The sequence below is a fragment of the Mesoplodon mirus genome (assembly GCF_964341445.2).
Source record: "Mesoplodon mirus genome assembly, chromosome: 17".
Lineage (NCBI taxonomy): Eukaryota > Metazoa > Chordata > Mammalia > Artiodactyla > Ziphiidae > Mesoplodon > Mesoplodon mirus.
Genome location: NC_138993.1, coordinates 11,384,267 through 11,401,791, shown reverse-complemented (window position 1 = coordinate 11,401,791; position 17,525 = coordinate 11,384,267). Strand labels below are relative to the sequence as shown.

The 17,525-nt window shown below is 37.6% G+C and overlaps 1 protein-coding gene across 4 annotated transcripts in view; it reads right to left on the bottom strand.

Moving 5' to 3' along the window:
- NBEA (neurobeachin) overlaps positions 1-17,525 on the bottom strand; it is a 612,123-nt gene that overhangs the window by 308,486 nt on the left and 286,112 nt on the right. For all 4 annotated transcript variants that reach the window (XM_082602053.1, XM_082602054.1, XM_082602055.1 and 1 more), the window contains one exon: positions 2,566-2,674. In XM_082602053.1, the coding sequence (XP_082458179.1) occupies positions 2,566-2,674 (109 nt within the window). The remainder of the gene's footprint in view (positions 1-2,565; positions 2,675-17,525) is intronic.

Sequence of the window (17,525 nt, the reverse complement as noted above, 5' to 3'; positions counted from 1 at the left end):
TCTTAATTACAGGCCTATATGAGAGATATAGAAATTCCTCAAAAAGTCCTAGTATAAAATGTTATGACTTTTACAAAATCTTTTACAATTTAAAAGTGATATAAATTTGGTAAACTACACACGCACAAACATACACACAATCAATGCATTTACTAATACAGCTTTAACCTAAAAAGAACAAATAGAAACATCTGGGTTAAAAAACAATGCACATTCGTTAAGTAACAATGACAATACTCTCCAAATTAGGTTTACATTAGTAGTTTATTTTATGTGTACACAATCTAAAAACCTTGAGTCTTCATATCCCCTTCATAGCCTCTATACCTCCCTTAGCCATGCATCATCAACAGGAGTGATCTCATTCATCCCCGAGGGGGTAAAAACTGGTATTAGGGTTGTGTGAAAAAAAACTTACTCTTTTAATGTATAAAGCACAGATGCATATACGGTACACAAATAGATATGCAGCATATTGATGATAATACAATAAATCAAGGTGGGGGCTGATTAGGATGACAACTATTTAAAAATTTTCCTTGCAGGGAGCAACAAAGAAAAAAGGTCAAGAAACAGCGCCTTTAGCTTAACATCACCTTGGTTAAATATATGTTAGAGCTTGTAACTAATATCTAGCTGCTTGAAAATCTATTTTAAAGGCTTTCACATGACAAATATTGATCTGCTTATATTCCCACAAAATATCCTGATTTTCTTAGTAGATATATGATCAACTCAAAACTGATTCTGCAGGGAATTCCGTTAATAATCTAAGCCTTATTTACTAACAGAAGTCAAAAGTTAATTGAATATTCTTTTTTTTTTTTTTTTTTTTTTCTTTTTGCGGTATGCGGGCCTCTCACTGTTGTGGCCTCTCCCGTTGCGGAGCACAGGCTCCGGATGCGCAGGCCCAGCGGCCATGGCTCACGGGCCCAGCCGCTCTGCGGCATATGGGATCCTCCCAGACCGGGGCACGAACCCGTATCCCCTGCATCGGCAGGCAGACTCTCAACCACTGCGCCACCAGGGAGGCCCTGAATATTCTTATTTTGTCTAGAGTTCTGACATATCTTATACCTAAACATACTATATTCAAAGAACTCAATCTTTTCTTGTCATCCAAATTACAGCATGATACCCAATGTTATAAATATCCTATGCTATTTATAGTTGAAGCGATACAAAACTTCATTTTGCCAAACGCTTAATTGTCAATGGACTTTTACCAGAGTTTAAAATGTTTGTTTGTTTTTTGCAAAATAAGGTTGTGTAATCCCATATGACAAGTGTGTGCTGTCTCAGCTGACAAATGAAGCAGAGGTTATGGGTTTTAAAGTGACAACAGCTATTTTTCTGCCTCATGCCTTTTTTTTTTTTGCGGTACGCGGGCCTCTCACTGTTGTGGCCTCTCCCCTTGCGGAGCACAGGCTCCGGACGCGCAGGCTCAGCGGCCATGGCTCACAGGCCTAGCCGCTCCGCGGCATGTGTGATCTTCCTGGACCGGGGCACAAATCCGTGTCCCCTGCATCGGCAGGTGGACTCTCAACCACTGCGCCACCAGGGAAGCCCCCTGCCTCATGCTTTTTACCTAGGTAGGTCAGAGATCACTAGACCTAGGACATCAACTTGCATGGCTAAGAGAGCTGCTTTACTGAGATAAAAACTTCATCAAAACTGAAACCGTGGGCTCTGGCTTCCAGCCACACCACACTTGTTCGCATGTCGTATCAAGAGAATAAATTGGTGGAGTTATATATTATTTTCAAGGCCACTGAAGTCCAACCTAAGCCAAACACCAGGTCACCTCAATATTTCTGAAACCAATTTTATTGAATTAGGACAATACAAATAATGTCAAATAATTATTGACATGCTAGAAATATAAGAATAATGTTCTTAACTTAAAAAACTATTAGTATGTAATATATAGTGCTTGAACATCCTTTAGTTTTTGCATATAAAATAGAAATGACTGCTATTCGTTCTTTACTCAAATGATAGTTAATTGTACTTATGAGGATTTTTCAACTATTACATTTCCATATATAGAGCGATACATACAGATCTACATTTATATCATATATAATGGCATTGCTTCATTTGTCATTAAAATATAATTATAAATATAAAATATGAACTAAAATAATCTTTGGCCACTCTAAATAAAGATAGATACATTATTAAATAATAAATTACTGAATGGTAAAACTGTTTCTCCATATAATCACTGTTACACCCATAACTAATGGTGTGTAAACTATGCTTAAAAATTACTAAAGGAATTGCATTATAAAACTGTATTTGCCTTTAAGAATATGTCAGAATAGCTTCAGTCCACCAACTGGTTAGAAACAGGGCAGGACGGGTCTCTTCATGTTGTAAATGAGGTAAAAAGAAATAAGTGCCCTGTATTTGACATTTACTAAAGCTTTTAAAAACTACTGAAATGACTTCAGTGAAATTTTTCTCTTAAAAAAAAAAAAAAAAAACCTTATGTAAGGTTACCATTGGTGACAATCGACTTATAACAGAAAAGCAGAATTTAACTCAATCCCAAAACCTTACCTCGAACTCTGCATGTTTATGTACATCCTCAGCTCTCTGTCTATTCAAAATAAACTCAGCTTCATTTGCAACACGAACTATATGGTCCTTCATAGCATGGCATAGCAATCTGAAAAGAAAAATACCTTTGGAATTATTATTCTTAATACCTTTGTTTAATCCAATTTTTTTCAATAATCAAATTTCAGTATTGCAAGTATTAACTATGCATAAATTTTAGATAAAGCTAAATCATATAATTAAGAAATATGCCATTATATTGTTACAGCAATGCCTCTTAAATATAGTGTGCCTTGTGAACAAATGATTCCGTTAATTCAATAAAGTTATTTAATGCGCTAAAAACCAAGGATTTTTGACACTTTTTAAAATGGCTAGAACAACAAAATTCACTGCCATGGAAGTAAATTTTCACACAAAACTGGATGACCGGGCTTCCCTGGTGGCGCAGTAGTTGAGAGTCCACCTGCCGATGCAGGGGACACGGTTCGTGCCCCGGTCCGGGAAGATCCCACATGCCGCGGAGCGGCTGGGCCCGTGAGCCATGGCCATCGAGCCTGCGCGTCCGGAGCCTGTGCTCCGCAACGGGAGAGGCCACAACAGTGAGAGGCCCGTGTACCGGGGGGAAAAAAAAAAAAAAAAACTGGATGACCATATGTTAGGAAATCTATAGACTGGATTCTTTCTTTAATTAATACAGACAATAGGACTGACACCTAAAATTCACTTAAATGCTGAATTCTTAATTCTAAGATGGAACTACCTTGAAATGAGTTCCAAGCAGCACCCAATTCAAGATAGTTCTCAGTAGAAATCTTTCCAAAATCCATGTCTGTTCTGACACAGATTTTGTTACTCCATGATGAGATTTCAGTTAAATTATGACTGTCACTCTAGGACCAGCGGGAACTTCCTGGCAGTATGACGGAAGCACCACTAAAATCCTGCATAGCAGCAGGACAGGTAGAGAGATCACTTGGAAACATGCAGCAGTATTCTCTTCAATCACATAAGAGGGACACAGGCACATTCCAATGGGAATATGGTCTAGTCTTCAGCATGAAAGTTAACAACAACACAAATTATTCGAAGACACAACGCTTAGGGGAATCTGCTAGAAACCACAATACTTGGGGAAAAAGGGCTCAAACTCCTATGTAAATAATGTTAGAGGGCAAACAATCATATGGATAGTCTTAAATTTAATCACTGAGGCAGCTGGAAAAATAAAAGAAGTTAAAGAAAGACTAAACTCCAAATATTAACTTTTGATGACATCATTGGTCTATACTTTATAGTCTTCAAAAGGGAAAAGAGATGTGAGAGATTAGAGTATTTCATTCAATGGCTTTGTCTAGTACATGAAGGCTGAAGAAAGCCAGGAAAAAATCTAATATGTGCAAATTAGCACAGATTACATTTAAATAGATTAACAGAAGACAGCTGGAAAGGAGAGGCTCAGTGTCTGGCTGGTTAATAGGTACTATTCTCAGGAACAGAACAAGTGGATGGGCAAAGCCAAGAGGCATGGTGGCAGAGGAGGGGGTGGGGTGGGGGAGACTCATGCCTCAGACACACCTGAGGAATTGCATCAATTGTCCGAAAGTCTGTCCTCCTACCTCTGACCCTTATGAGTCATATAGCAACTCATATATGATGTTTTATTTCCATGCATCTTCTTATCTGACTCATTGTCATTCTGGGTGACCTCATCAGCCACGTGGGAAACCATTCACCACAGTACCTCACAATTCTCTGACCTTTTAAAGGGGGACCAAAAATCCCTTAATCTAAGATTCCTTTAGAATCTTCAATTCTACCTCACTTGAGGAAATCACCTCACTGGCCATAATCAGCTTCACATTGTAAATCTTTATGCCAACAATCTACCCTCTGGTCACAATCTCCTATCCTAAGTGCGTTCTCTCCCCTTCACTCGTCCCTCTCTGGCCCCAGGCAAAAATAAGCTCACTTCCAACTTCCACTTCTTTGATCCCTCTCTTCTCTTAGTCCTTCAACCACTGCTCAGATTTATCTCCTTTCCCCCCAAGCATGGATCCCCCCCAGTCCACACTTTAACCATTCTCTTTCCAGCACCTTCACTCAATTCCTGATCTGCCTGCTGTAATTGCTCAGGAAATACGTAATCCTAGGTGAAGACGTGGGTCTCCCTCCTCATTCCTACATCTGGACCTCTGAGGAAACTTGAGTTGACTTTTCTAAAATAATTTTGTTAAGTGTGTATTCCTTGTCATGTGTGGTCACTGAAGTCTCTGTTTCATTATGTTAGTGTCAGCTGATGATTAGACAGAGATTTCTTTAAATGCCTGAATCCAAAAATATCTCCCAGAATTTCTCAAGCAGCTGTGTGTGTGTTTGGACAGCCCTTGAACACTCAGCCAGGCAGGTTTCAACTCTACCTTTGCATTTCCTTCCTGCTTCCATAGAATCCCAGCGTCAGCAAAAGATGAGAGTTTGGGGCCTTCTCAGGTCTTTCCAGAGCATGAACACAACGCTAAGCGTGCGCAGGACCCTTTACATTTCCAGGAATATGTCGGAGCTTTTCAAAGCCCTTGTGTACATTTCACTCCCCAGCTGCTCCTCCCAAGCTTTTTGGTGTGCCTAGCATTTGCCTCAACTGTTAATCTATCACCTCAGGCAGCTGAGGTGTCTATCACCTCAGGCAGTGAGGTCTAAGATATCAGCCTATAAATGTCTTCAACAAATGTCCTCAGGAAATCAGCTTTTTTTTTTTTTCTTTTTCACTCCAGGCCACTTCCAGGTTAGGCAAAATAAAACAAATCTTTTAAGCCATTCTTCCAGGGAGTCACCAGACAGATCAGAACAAGTAATTGATTTAAAATTCTTTGCTAATGAGGTCTATTATGCTCCCTCTGGTACAGTGCTTATAATGTGTGCTGCATTTTTATGGCTTCCTTTGAACTGGGGAGGAAAGGTTGGGACCGGAGTAAGTTAAAATGTCACAAAATTACTCTATCGTCACACCCACCAGTAATTTTTTTTTTTTTTTTTTTGCGTTACGCGGGCCTCTCACTGTTGTGGCCTCTCCCGCTGCGGAACACAGGCTCCGGACGCGCAGGCTCAGCGGCCATGGCTCACAGGCCCAGCCGCTCCACGGCATGTGGGACCCTCCCAGACTGGGGCACGAACCCGTGTCCCCTGCATTGGCAGGCGGACTCTCAACCACTGCGCCACCAGGGAAGCCCCCACCAATAATTTTTGAAAATATTTTTGTTGCATATACAATTATTGAGAATTATTTTTTTTCAAACGTTGAAAGTGTTATGTTACTTTCTTCTAGCTTTCTTTGTTGCTGTTATTCTTTTTTTTTAAATTTTATTTATTTATTTGTTTTTGGCTGTGTTGGGTCTTTGTTGCTGTGCACGGGCTTTCTCTAGTTGTGGCGAGCAGGGGCTATCCTTCACTGCAGTGGGCTGGCTTCTCATTGCTGTGGCTTCTCTTGCTGCAGAGCACAGGCTCAAGGCGTACAAGCTTCAGTAGTTGCGGCACACGGGCTCAGTAGTTGTGGCTCACGGGCTCTAGAGCGTAGGTTCAGTAGTTGTGGCACACGGGCTTAGCTGCTCCATGGTATGTGGGACCCTCCCAGACCAGGGCTAGAACCCATGTCCCCTGCATTGGCAGGCGGATTCTTAACCACTGTGCCACCAGGGAAGTCCCTGTTGCTGTTATTCTAATTTTCCCTTTTAGTAGATGATCAGTTCTTTCTTTCTGGGTGCTTTTGTCTCTTTATTTTGGGCATTGTCCAGTTTCAGTACCATGTATCTAGTATGGGTTTCTTTTTATTAAGCCTACTTGAGGTACATTGTGACTTCTGTGTCACTGTATTCTTATTTTCAATCAGTTCTTAAAAATTCATAACAATCATCTTTTAAAATATTTCATCTCCCCTACTCTGTATTTTTTTCCTTTTTCAATTCTGATGATTTGTAAACTAAACTTTCTTAGTTTACCTCCATATCTCTAACATCACTTCATTTTTCATTTCTTTCTCTTTCTGCATTCTGGGAAAAATTTCAAAATGTATGTTCCAAGTCACTGGTTCCCTTTATCTTTGTCTAATCTGATGAATCATTAATACATGGAGTTTTTTCCAAATTGTATTTTTAAATTCTATAATTTTTGATTTTTCAAATCTTCCTCTTCATTTTGATGGTCTCTTCTTATTCATTCAATTTTGTGCTATTTTATTTCCTGTATTTCACAATTCTAATCTTGGTAGTCCCTGGGGGTCTAAATTTTTTGTTTTTTTCCTTGCTGATTCTCATACATAATAGCTTTCATTCTCATATATTTAGTACTCTTTGACTGTTACCTCATTTCTGGTCTTAATCAGGAGTCCAACAGACCTAACTTGGATAAGTATTTGCTTTTATTTCTTTTGATACCAAGGAGAGCTCACTAGAACCATGTCAGCCTCTCTTAAGGATCTTGGCTTAGCATGAAAGTTTCAGGCGAGGTTCTATACTTAATTCCTGGCTAAAGACTTAAAATCCTAACAGCATTGCTGTTTTAGGCATATGTCCCCAGGGCATTCCTATTCCTTGAGACACCAATTTATAGGGGGGAGATGTGGCCCTGGAGAAGGCTAAACCATGCCTAAACCATTTATAAGATGCATGTTGCCTCAAAGAGTATATCCTAAGTAGGATGTGAATGTTCTGTAGCAGAAGAAAACCTCAGATCACTGAGTTACCCATACAGCTTTATTCACTTTTCAATCTGCTGAAATGTGACTTTAAGATCATCCTACATTAAATTAATCACCAGTCTTGTCAATTTTACCTCCATAATATATTTTTCATCTGTTTGTTCATTACTTTAACATTGTTTTAATTCAAGCCTTAATCATCTCTCATCCAATTACAATAGCCTCCTAATTTCTCTGCCTCCCTCAAATCTTCCATCCTTCTGATACATTTTTTGCTTTGCCATGACTGTTATTTACACTTAAATTTCTTCAATGGCTACTTTTAATAGACAGGATAATAGCCAAACATTATATATAGATAACAGTCTACTTCTGTAACCGTATCTACTGCCTTTTTAGCATACTTTTTCTATGTTCTAGAAAAACCTTCCTAGTTCTTTTAATGACTCATGCTATTTCAGGATTTCTATATGTGCCATTTCTTCTTCCTGTAATTCTTGTCATTCCCTCCTCTCAATACAACTAAGAGATCTTCTCCCAATTTCTCAAATGTACTGGGCATTATAATATTTATCACACTGTCTTATGGATTTTTTTCCCTCTCTTTTCCTTTTAATAAGCCTCTCTCTCTTAGAATGTGAAGTTCGTTAAATGAGGTACAATCATTATTCATCTCTGTATCCAACATGATCTGCATGTACATGTCATGAAATATGGACTCGCCAATAACATATGACTAAATGGAAAGATGACTGAATGAATACATGAGCAGGTTATGTGGGAAGGAGGGGCAAAGAAGAAACAGAAATTTAATGATTAAGGCAGTTTAACACTATAAAATTCTATGATACATTTAGCACATAAAAAAGAGGTAAATAAAAATATCAGATAACTTGGGAATTACAGAACATTTTCTTCCTCAGAGTATCTGTACAAGATAGGAAGTAAATGAAGTGGTCTTCATCTTCTACTGTAAGTTTATTTTTCAAAGGAAATAGAAAAAGAGAACAATTTGTTCAATTCTATTCATTCCTGTCCTAAAACAGAGTTGTCATGGATACAGGAAAGAAGTCAGGAGACAAAACAAAGTATTCTCTTCCAAATGGAACAGATATCATTGCAGCAAGTTCTGATTTTCTAGGAAGTTTCTAATTGTATGCAGTTTGTTATAATTTAAATTGCTTGTCATTGACCTGAAACCCTGAGATCCTGAATTTTAAATATAAATAATTCCTGTAATTTGACTGAAAGAAAAAAAATGTCAATTGGAAAGGCAATATGAGAGGTCGGACAAATTAGTCTTTCATCATCTCTAGATGAGTGAGGGGACAGGAGGCAGAACCAGTTTATATTTAAGTTCTGTCTTTTATTAGTGTTATAAACTTGGACAAATAAATTTTCCTTGTGTCTGAGTTTTCGTTTTCTGATTAGAAAATGGGTGTGCACTGTCTCAGATATCCTATAAACTGGAAGAAACAGTGCATGCCCAAGCTGTAAGATTACAGCTTAAATTTTAGATCCTGATTTATTTAGTCAAGAAAACAGACCCTGATTGGAAGTAAGGTGGCCACACAGTGTAGGAGCAGATGTAATACCTCAGTGTCACTTCCTCTGGCCCCAAAACCTTAAAAGAATTAGGCATAGAGTTTCTAGTGACACTGCAAGGAAGAGGCTGGCTGTATCAGAAAATTTCAATTTCTTCCTGTGCTAGAGTTGTTTAATAGACTATTAAAAAATCTGGAAACATTTATAATTTTTTTAATTTAAATAATATAGAGTTCAGAAAAAGAGTAATATAGAGAGCTCAAAGACAGATTATAACTTTTAACATAGAATTGTGCCCATATTTGCTTTATTAGATAATAAAGAACATAAAGGTATTTTCTGTTGTTTTAAATCTTAATTTTCACAAAAAAAGCTAGGGTTGATTTTTTTTTTTTCTTCTTTTGATCCCACGCAGTGTGCCTATACTTGTTTCGGTTCTGTCTCCTAAAAGAAGCCTTCCCCAATCATTACTGTCCACTGAAATAGGTCCTTCTTCTTAAGCCAATGCAATTTTTATATCAATTTTTTGCACTTAGTTATATACTGTCTATGACACTTTGAACTGTTTAATTTTTTGTGCATGTAAAACCTAACTTCTCAATTACAAATTACTTTGAGATGAAGACCAGATGTAAAATGTATTTGTATCATTGCTAAAACTATATAATGAATATTTTATAAGTATTCAGTTTTGTTTTGTTTTTCTGTATGTAGTATAATTATTAACATAGGTGTTAAGAACTTCAGGAATACCTGTACAGGTATTAAATTACTTTTGGTAATTAGAAAATAACAACTTTTTCTTAATCCTTGTCCAGCTTGGACTGTGACTCTTCATAACAGCCATGTTATAAAATAAATATTCTGTTTTTTCACATGTTGGTCTGTACACAGCAACTGAGAGAGACAAATTGTCTGTGTGTTCTCATTTTACAAACATGGAAACTAATCCGCCTATAATCAATGCTTCAATTCCCTGGGCACCTTGGGAAGAGTTCCTAGACTAAAACTAATGGCTCCAGACCATGACCGTACTCTGGCTTGCTCATTCTATTCTTTTACCTTTCACCTTTAGTTTATCCTTGGACTGACCACACACACTATATCTTCATGGCAGCGTTGACTCTCCTGTAACCAGGTAGTTCACTTCTCCCTGTGTCTGTTCTTTAAACAACATACTAGCCACAAATGCAAAGGCCAACTTTAGTCTCCTCTGTTATCAACTGATCCTGGTTGTGTTAGAATGGGCACAGAAACTAAATCAAAGTTTTCTAATAAAGACGTATCATTTGAATCTAGGCTGGCATTTGCTTGCAATATGTAAGCTAAGGACAACAACAAAAACAAAACTTTATATCTCTAAGAAATAAGAAACAGGAAGAAGTATGGCACAGAAATGACTATGCCAAAAACAGGGCACCTTTCCCCTTTTTTTTTTTAAATACAAAGAACTATTAGTGTTTTATGAAATATTACTTAACTCTCACCAAAGCTAAAATAATAGTGCCTGGAAGGAAAGTATATTTAAAGTTGTTCTCAGAAGGAAAAAAAATCTCAATATATATATACATATGCAGATATATCTTAAACATGGTTAAAAATGCAATTCAAATAAAATATATGATTACTAATTTTGAAATTTTTTACTTGAAATCTAGCCATTATTAAATGGGATTTGTTTATCTTAGTTTCAGGTAAATATATTATTTACCACCAATGTCTAAAGTTAAGTCTATAAATTAGCAATACTGTTTAAGATCATCTATACAATTAATTTTGTAAATGCACAGATTTTTTTTACCTCGTTTGCAAACCTCAATATGTTTAATAACTTATTACATGTGTAAAATGAATAACATAGTAGTACGAAAAAAGAATAAATTAGGTATTACATGAAAAAATATAGAGGGAACTTCTGTTTTCCAGGAGTTTCCAGGGTTTCTTGGTTCAAATTTAAATCAGATTCTCAACTCTAAGAAAAAAGTTTCTTATAGTGTTAGAAGGTGCTGTTTTTTTTTTTTTAAACACAGTTTTTGCCAAATCAAGGACATGAAACAAACTCAAGCAAACCAAAGCTTATTGGTTTAATTATTGAATAGCATTTGTTAAATTAACGAGGATATTCAAATTTGGGCCATATAATCACTAAATAATTAAACTTGAATACGATGTGCTTCTCTTCCTCAAAACATAAGAAATGCAAGTTATACATTTTTCCTTATTTTAAAGAACAAAACAAAAAATTGAAATCTTGTGAATCATAGGTCAAATTCAGCGCTAAACAAGAATACATTCCAGCTTGTTATGAATATTCATTAATTATATCCTATAGGCTTCCAAAAGAGTGAAAGAGGTTTATTTTAGGCAAATGATTAATTTATTTCAAAAGATCACTCAAGTTCTATAATTTGAAAGTCTTTCTTATTTGCTTTATAGTTCAATTCATATTTTAATAATTTAAAATCCAATTATTATTGCCAAGATATTATAGGCAATTTTACATCCCATTAACCTTGCTTTGTTTTAATTATAAAGATCCTTTGTTAGATTCCTTTAAATGATCCAGTTTATAATTTCAGCCTGTCCTAGGGAGTACTTTAATTCAGCTGCACATTCATCAACTGTTTTTGTCGTTAATTGTAGACAACTGCACAATTGCTTTCTCCAGCTATGATTGATGAATTATATTCACGAATGTAGCTGTTAAGTAGGATAAACATTTATAACAATTTCCACCTAAAGATTTTTATCTTCATTCCCACAAGGAAAATTAAAGACATATTCTAACAACCAAGAGAAAATATTTTGTATGTTTCATTTTACACTATTAGAAAAAGTTAAGAAAAATGTTGTATGTCCATGCAAATGGGATAAAAGTGTATGTAAAGAATCTAATTTGTGCCTAGTATAGAGTCGGCATCAACAAATAGAAGCCAGATAAACTGAGTAATGTGTCTTTACTGTAACTACATCTGAACTAACTAAATATGATTTAAAAAAAAAATCTGGAACTCCCAGTTCAAATTTATGAAAGAGAAAGGTCTAAATTGAAAGGAAATGGACCAAACTAAAGATAGGAGTCCGCAAAATTCTGAATATATACTGTATGTAGTAACAAAAGCTAACAAAATAAGCTTCCATTTTTTAAGTGTCTATATTACTGTAGTTGTAATAAATGTCATATATCACATCCAACCTTCAGAGAAACTAGGCAAGATGTGAAACAGTGTCAGAGGGAGATTATGTTACATGCCTAGAATCTAATAGTTTATCATTAGGAGAACTGGTATTTGAACTTGTTACAAATAATACACACATGCTCCATATTATAATAGGCACTGTGGAAATAGCCATAAAAAATACACCACAAATAAACAGGCACTATCACTATGGTATGGTAAGTATAAACCAGGGGAAAATGGAAGGTGGTTTGAGAACATGGGAAGGCACCTAATCCGGATTAGGGATGTGGAGGGGTTGGTGCTCAGAGAAGACATTATTTTCACTAAAGTTAGAGAAATGAATGTCTTAAAGCAATGCCCATCGTCTTTGTCCTGTGGACTACTGGGGAAAACACTACAATACCAAAGACAGCATCCTCCATCAGGTCCCCCAAACACTGGCAAGTCTCCTGTGTTTCCTCAGTCATTTCGCTCCCCAGTTTCTCTACACTGGCTATTTTCAATATTTTCTACTCTCCTCAAGTATAACACTGACCTCCCCAAATTTCCTTCATTCTCAGAAAATGGCCCTAACGGCCACTTTATAGAGAAAATAGAAGGCATCCTTACAGAAACTCTCTGAATCCCGCCACCAATTGAATCGCCTGCATCCTTTCTCAATACTCATCCACAAAAGGCTACCCCCTGTCCCTCTGCCTCGCCCCTCTCAGAGACTGTACTCTTTTAACTGAGTAGAAACTTTTCTTCTTTCTTTCCCACCGTATTGGCTTCTTTCCATCAGCATTGTAAAGTCCTCAAATCCTTCCTTCTACTCCCCTCCTCCCCCTCGACTTAAAACCTTATCCACCACCAGCAACCACCCTTATCCCCCTCTTGGCCAACCTTCTTATAGTTGTAAGTACTTACTGTCTGTACTCACCTCCCGCTCACTTCTCCCCTGAAAACATCCAAGCTACTCTCCCTACTTCCCTCAGTTATCTGCGCCCATCCTCTACCTGCCTTTTGGCACATCTATTACATCAGCAATTACTTAACCTAACACTGTTGTTTCCACCGGACTGGAAGCTCTCTAGTAGTGCAGTGCCTGGGTCTATACCCAGCATCTTTAGCAGGCATTCATTCACCAGTATACAGCTGAATGAAATCAACACGTCCCTCTTGTCACGGACTCCAGCGGTGCCTTTAACCCTGACTGAAAATCCCCCTGTTGACTATTCATTCCTTCTCAAACATTCGACTCAACATTCTTTTCTTCATTCCTTCAACAAATATTTGTGATTGCAAAATAGGTACTAGACATTGTTATTCCAGAAACCAGGGATATATCAGCAAATAAGACAGAGAATAAGACACGCGTTCTGAAGGGAAGTACATTTTAGCGGGAAGACATGTAAACCAAGAAAAGATTTTGAGACAATGTTACTGAATGTTAAAACAGAGTCATGTAATGGAAGTCTGATAACACAGTAAGATGGTCAGGGGAGCCTCTCTAAGAGTGTGACATTTAAGCTGATTCCTCAATGATGGGAAGAGCCAATCATGTGAAGATGTGGGGAAAGAGGATTCCCAGCAGAAACAGCAGCGAGAGCCTGGCCGCTTGTTTCCACTCACTCCACACACTCTCCCTGAGCATCACACCTGTATCCTTTTTTTTTTTTTTTTTTTTTTTTTTTTTGCTGTACGCGGGCCTCTCACTGCTGTGGCCTCTCCCGTTACGGAGCACAGGCTCCGGACGCGCAGGCTCAGCGGCCATGGCTCACAGGCCCAGCCGCTCCGCGGCATGTGGGATCTTCCTAGACGAACCTGCGTACCCTGCACTGGCAGGCGGACTCCCAACCACTGCGCCACCAGGGAAGCCCCACACCTGTATCCTTATCCCCCATTTACCGCATGCAAACTGAGAACTCTTGAATTTAAATCTCCATATTAGCTCTCTCTTTGGAGCTGGACACCCAAATTCCAAATTCTAAGATGTCAATTTAACATTTCCACTTGGAACTTTCATAGGTGCTACAAATTCAGTGTAACCGAAAGTAAAAATATCTCTCACCAAATTCGTGCCCTTCCTTCTGTATTGTTCTAAGTAAACTATGCTTACACTATAAATCATCCAGCTATTAAAGCCAGAAATCAAAGTACCTTCTTTCTCCTCTTACCATCCAATCTATCAGCAATTCTACAGATTTAATTTCCAAAAGATACCTCAAATTTGTACACTTCTTCCATCCTCACAGCCACTATTGGTTGCTCTACGACACCATTCTCTTCAAAAGGATTCTGGAATGTCAGACCGGTATCTCGCTTCCAGTCTGCAGCCCCAGGTACCCATCTGCCACTCTGCAGATTATGCCAAACCCTTCAACTACAGCCCTGTACCCTTAGCACAGCTTACAACCCCCTCCGTGGCATGACCCTTGCCATGAAGGGATGGCCCTTGCCTGCCTCTATGTGGCTGGCACACAACATGCACTGAAATAGCTGTTGGCTGAGTGAAAAGAGCTCTCCGGAAACATGTCTTGCTATCTCTTGCCTCCAGGCTTTTGCGGTACACTATTCCCTCAGCCCAGAATTTTATTCCTCTATTTTTCATTTTCTTTCACCTAGCTATGTCCTAATCATCTCTCCGTTCTCAACTAAGATGGCATTCTGTTTAGATATACTTTTTTGTGGTGAGGGGACCTCCTCCTTTCATTCTTTTTATAGGCGATTTTTAAGAGCAGTTTTACGTTCACAGCAAACATGAACAGAAGATACAGAGATGACCCAGATACCACCCCCCCAACCCATCCTCTTCCCCATATCACCATCCACCATCAGAGTGGTTACATTTGATACAAATGATGAACCTACATTAATACATAGCATTATCACCCAAAGTCCATAGTTTACACTAGGATTCACTCTTCGTGTTGAATATTCTAAGGATTTGGACAAATGTAAAGTGACATGTATCCACTATTACAGTACCATACGGAGTAGATTCATTGCCATAAAAATCCTCTCTGCTCTGCTTATTCATTCCTCCCTCCCCCTAATCCCTGGCAACCATGGATCTTTTTCCGGTGTCCATAGTTTTGCCTTTTCCATAATGTCATATAGTTAGAACCATACAGTAGCCTTTTCATATTGGATTCTTTCATCTCATAATACACAATTAAAGTTCCTCCATGTCTTTTCATGGCTTCATAGCTCACTTCTTTTTAGCACTAATTAGTAAATATTCCATTGTCTGGATGCATCATATAAATAAGTGGGTATTTATTTATCCATTCACCTACTAAAGTGCGTCCTGGTTGTTTGCAAGTTTTGAAAATTATGAATAAAATGATTATAAACATCCATGTACAGGTTTTTGTGTGGACATAAGCTTCTAACTCCTTTGGGGAGATACCAAGGAGCACGACTACTGTATTCCATGGTAAGAATATGTTTTGCTTTATAAAAAACGCCAACCTGTCCTCCAAAGTGGCTGCACCATCCTCCATTCCCACCAGCAGTGAGTGAGAGCTCCTGTCGCTCCACCTCTTCACCAGCATTTGCTGTAGTCTGCATTCTGGATTTTGGCCATTCTAATACGTATGTAGTGGTATCTCTTTGTCGTTTTAATTTACATTTTCCTGATGACATATGCTTTGGAACATCTTTTCCTATGCTTATTTTCCATCTGTATACTATTTTTGGTTAGGAGTTCGTTAAGGTCTTTGGCTCATTTTCTAACCAGGTTGTTTGTTTTCTTATCGCTAAGTTTTAAGGGTTCTTTGTATATTTTAGACAACAGTCCTTTATTAGATGTGCCTTTTGCAAATATTTTCTCCCAGTCTGTGGCTGTCTTCTCATTCTCTTGATATTGTCTTTTGTAGAGCAGAAGTTTTTCACTTTAATGAAGTCCAGCTCATCAATTTTTTCTTTCAGGATCATGCCTTTGGTATTATAACTAAAAAGTCATCTAGATTTTCTCCTTTGTTATCTTCTATGAGTTTCATAGTTTTTCGGTTTACATTTAGGTTTGTGATCCACACTGAGTTAAGTCTTGTGAAGAGTGTAAGGTCTGTGTCTGGATTTATTTTTGTGCACGTGGATGTCCAGTTGTTCCAGCACCATTTGTTGGAAAGATTATTTTTGTTTCATGGTATTGGTTTTGCTTGGATACACTTTTTGAAAACCCTGATAACCTCACCAACTGGAGAATGCACCCCTCCAGACTAGGTAAGGTGCTCTGCCTTATGCTTGCATTAGTATCTGTAACACCCCTATCACAGCACCCTTGTGTTATTGTATGTGCTAGTCTAATGCTTGCCTTTCCTCCAAAATTTAGTACCATGTTTGTCTCATTCACTTCTCTATTCCCAGAGCCTATAATAGTGTTTGGTAGATAGTAGGTGCTGAATAGACATGTGCTGTATTAATGTATACATGAGATGTTCTTGTATATTTAGAGCTAGCCATAATGTTTCAATATTTGTTCCAAAATCATCTTTATTGGAGGAACTATTAGTATAAAAAATGGAAACACAAATCTAGAATGGCACAAAGAACATTATGAGTATTTTGAGGTCTTCATGGATTATAATATTTTAAATATTATAACTACTTTCTATAATTCCAACTCCTTTCCTAAAACAAAACAAAATAGACTCCAAACACTACCAATGAACAACAAAACAGTTTCAAAAGCTAAAAACCTCTATTAGCAAAATTTTAACTCTCCTCCTTTTCTGAGACAATAACTATAATCTTAATCTTTTTTTTTTTTTTTTTTTTTTTTTGCCGTACGCGGGCCTCTCACTGCTGTGGCCTCTCCCGTCGCGGAGCACAGGCTCCGGATACGCAGGCTCAGCGGCCATGGCTCACGGGCCCAGCCACTCCGCGGCATGTGGGATCTTCCCGGACCGGGGTACGAACCCGTGTCCCCTGCATCAGCAGGTGGACTCTCAACCACTGCACCACCAGGGAAGCCCCTATAATCTTAACCTTAAATGCTGGAGCTTCAATTTGTTAACTCTTCAGAGTTACTGATAACAGCATAATTTTTGTTTTTACTTCACAGTTGAAACAAATTAGCCAAACTAGGGTGTATGTGAAGTGAGAGATTTCTACAACTGATATGACAGTGAGCCGCCTGGGTAAAAGTTTTTTTTTTTTTTCTATTTTTTCATTGCCTGAAGATGGATAATAACTGTTATCAATTCTTTTCACCATAAAGTTTTATAAGAAGTAGAGTGTATTATTATGTTTAAAATTATTATTTATGCTATAAAAGAAAACTAATAGTTTCCTGCATCTTTTGCTTGGCAGCAAATGAAAAATTTATTTTAATATTTAGAGTTGTAGTATTATGACTACAAATAATTCAATCATAAAATATCTAAGCCAGAAATACACAATAAGATGAATTGTTATAAAAACAAAGGCTATTTCTCAGAATATAATACACTGATGAACAAAAATACTAAATTGCATTTAAGTTAATTTTTTTCAAAATGGGTTTTTATAGCATATACAAACTAAGTTTCAAAGAATAGCTCATAACATATTCTTTCATG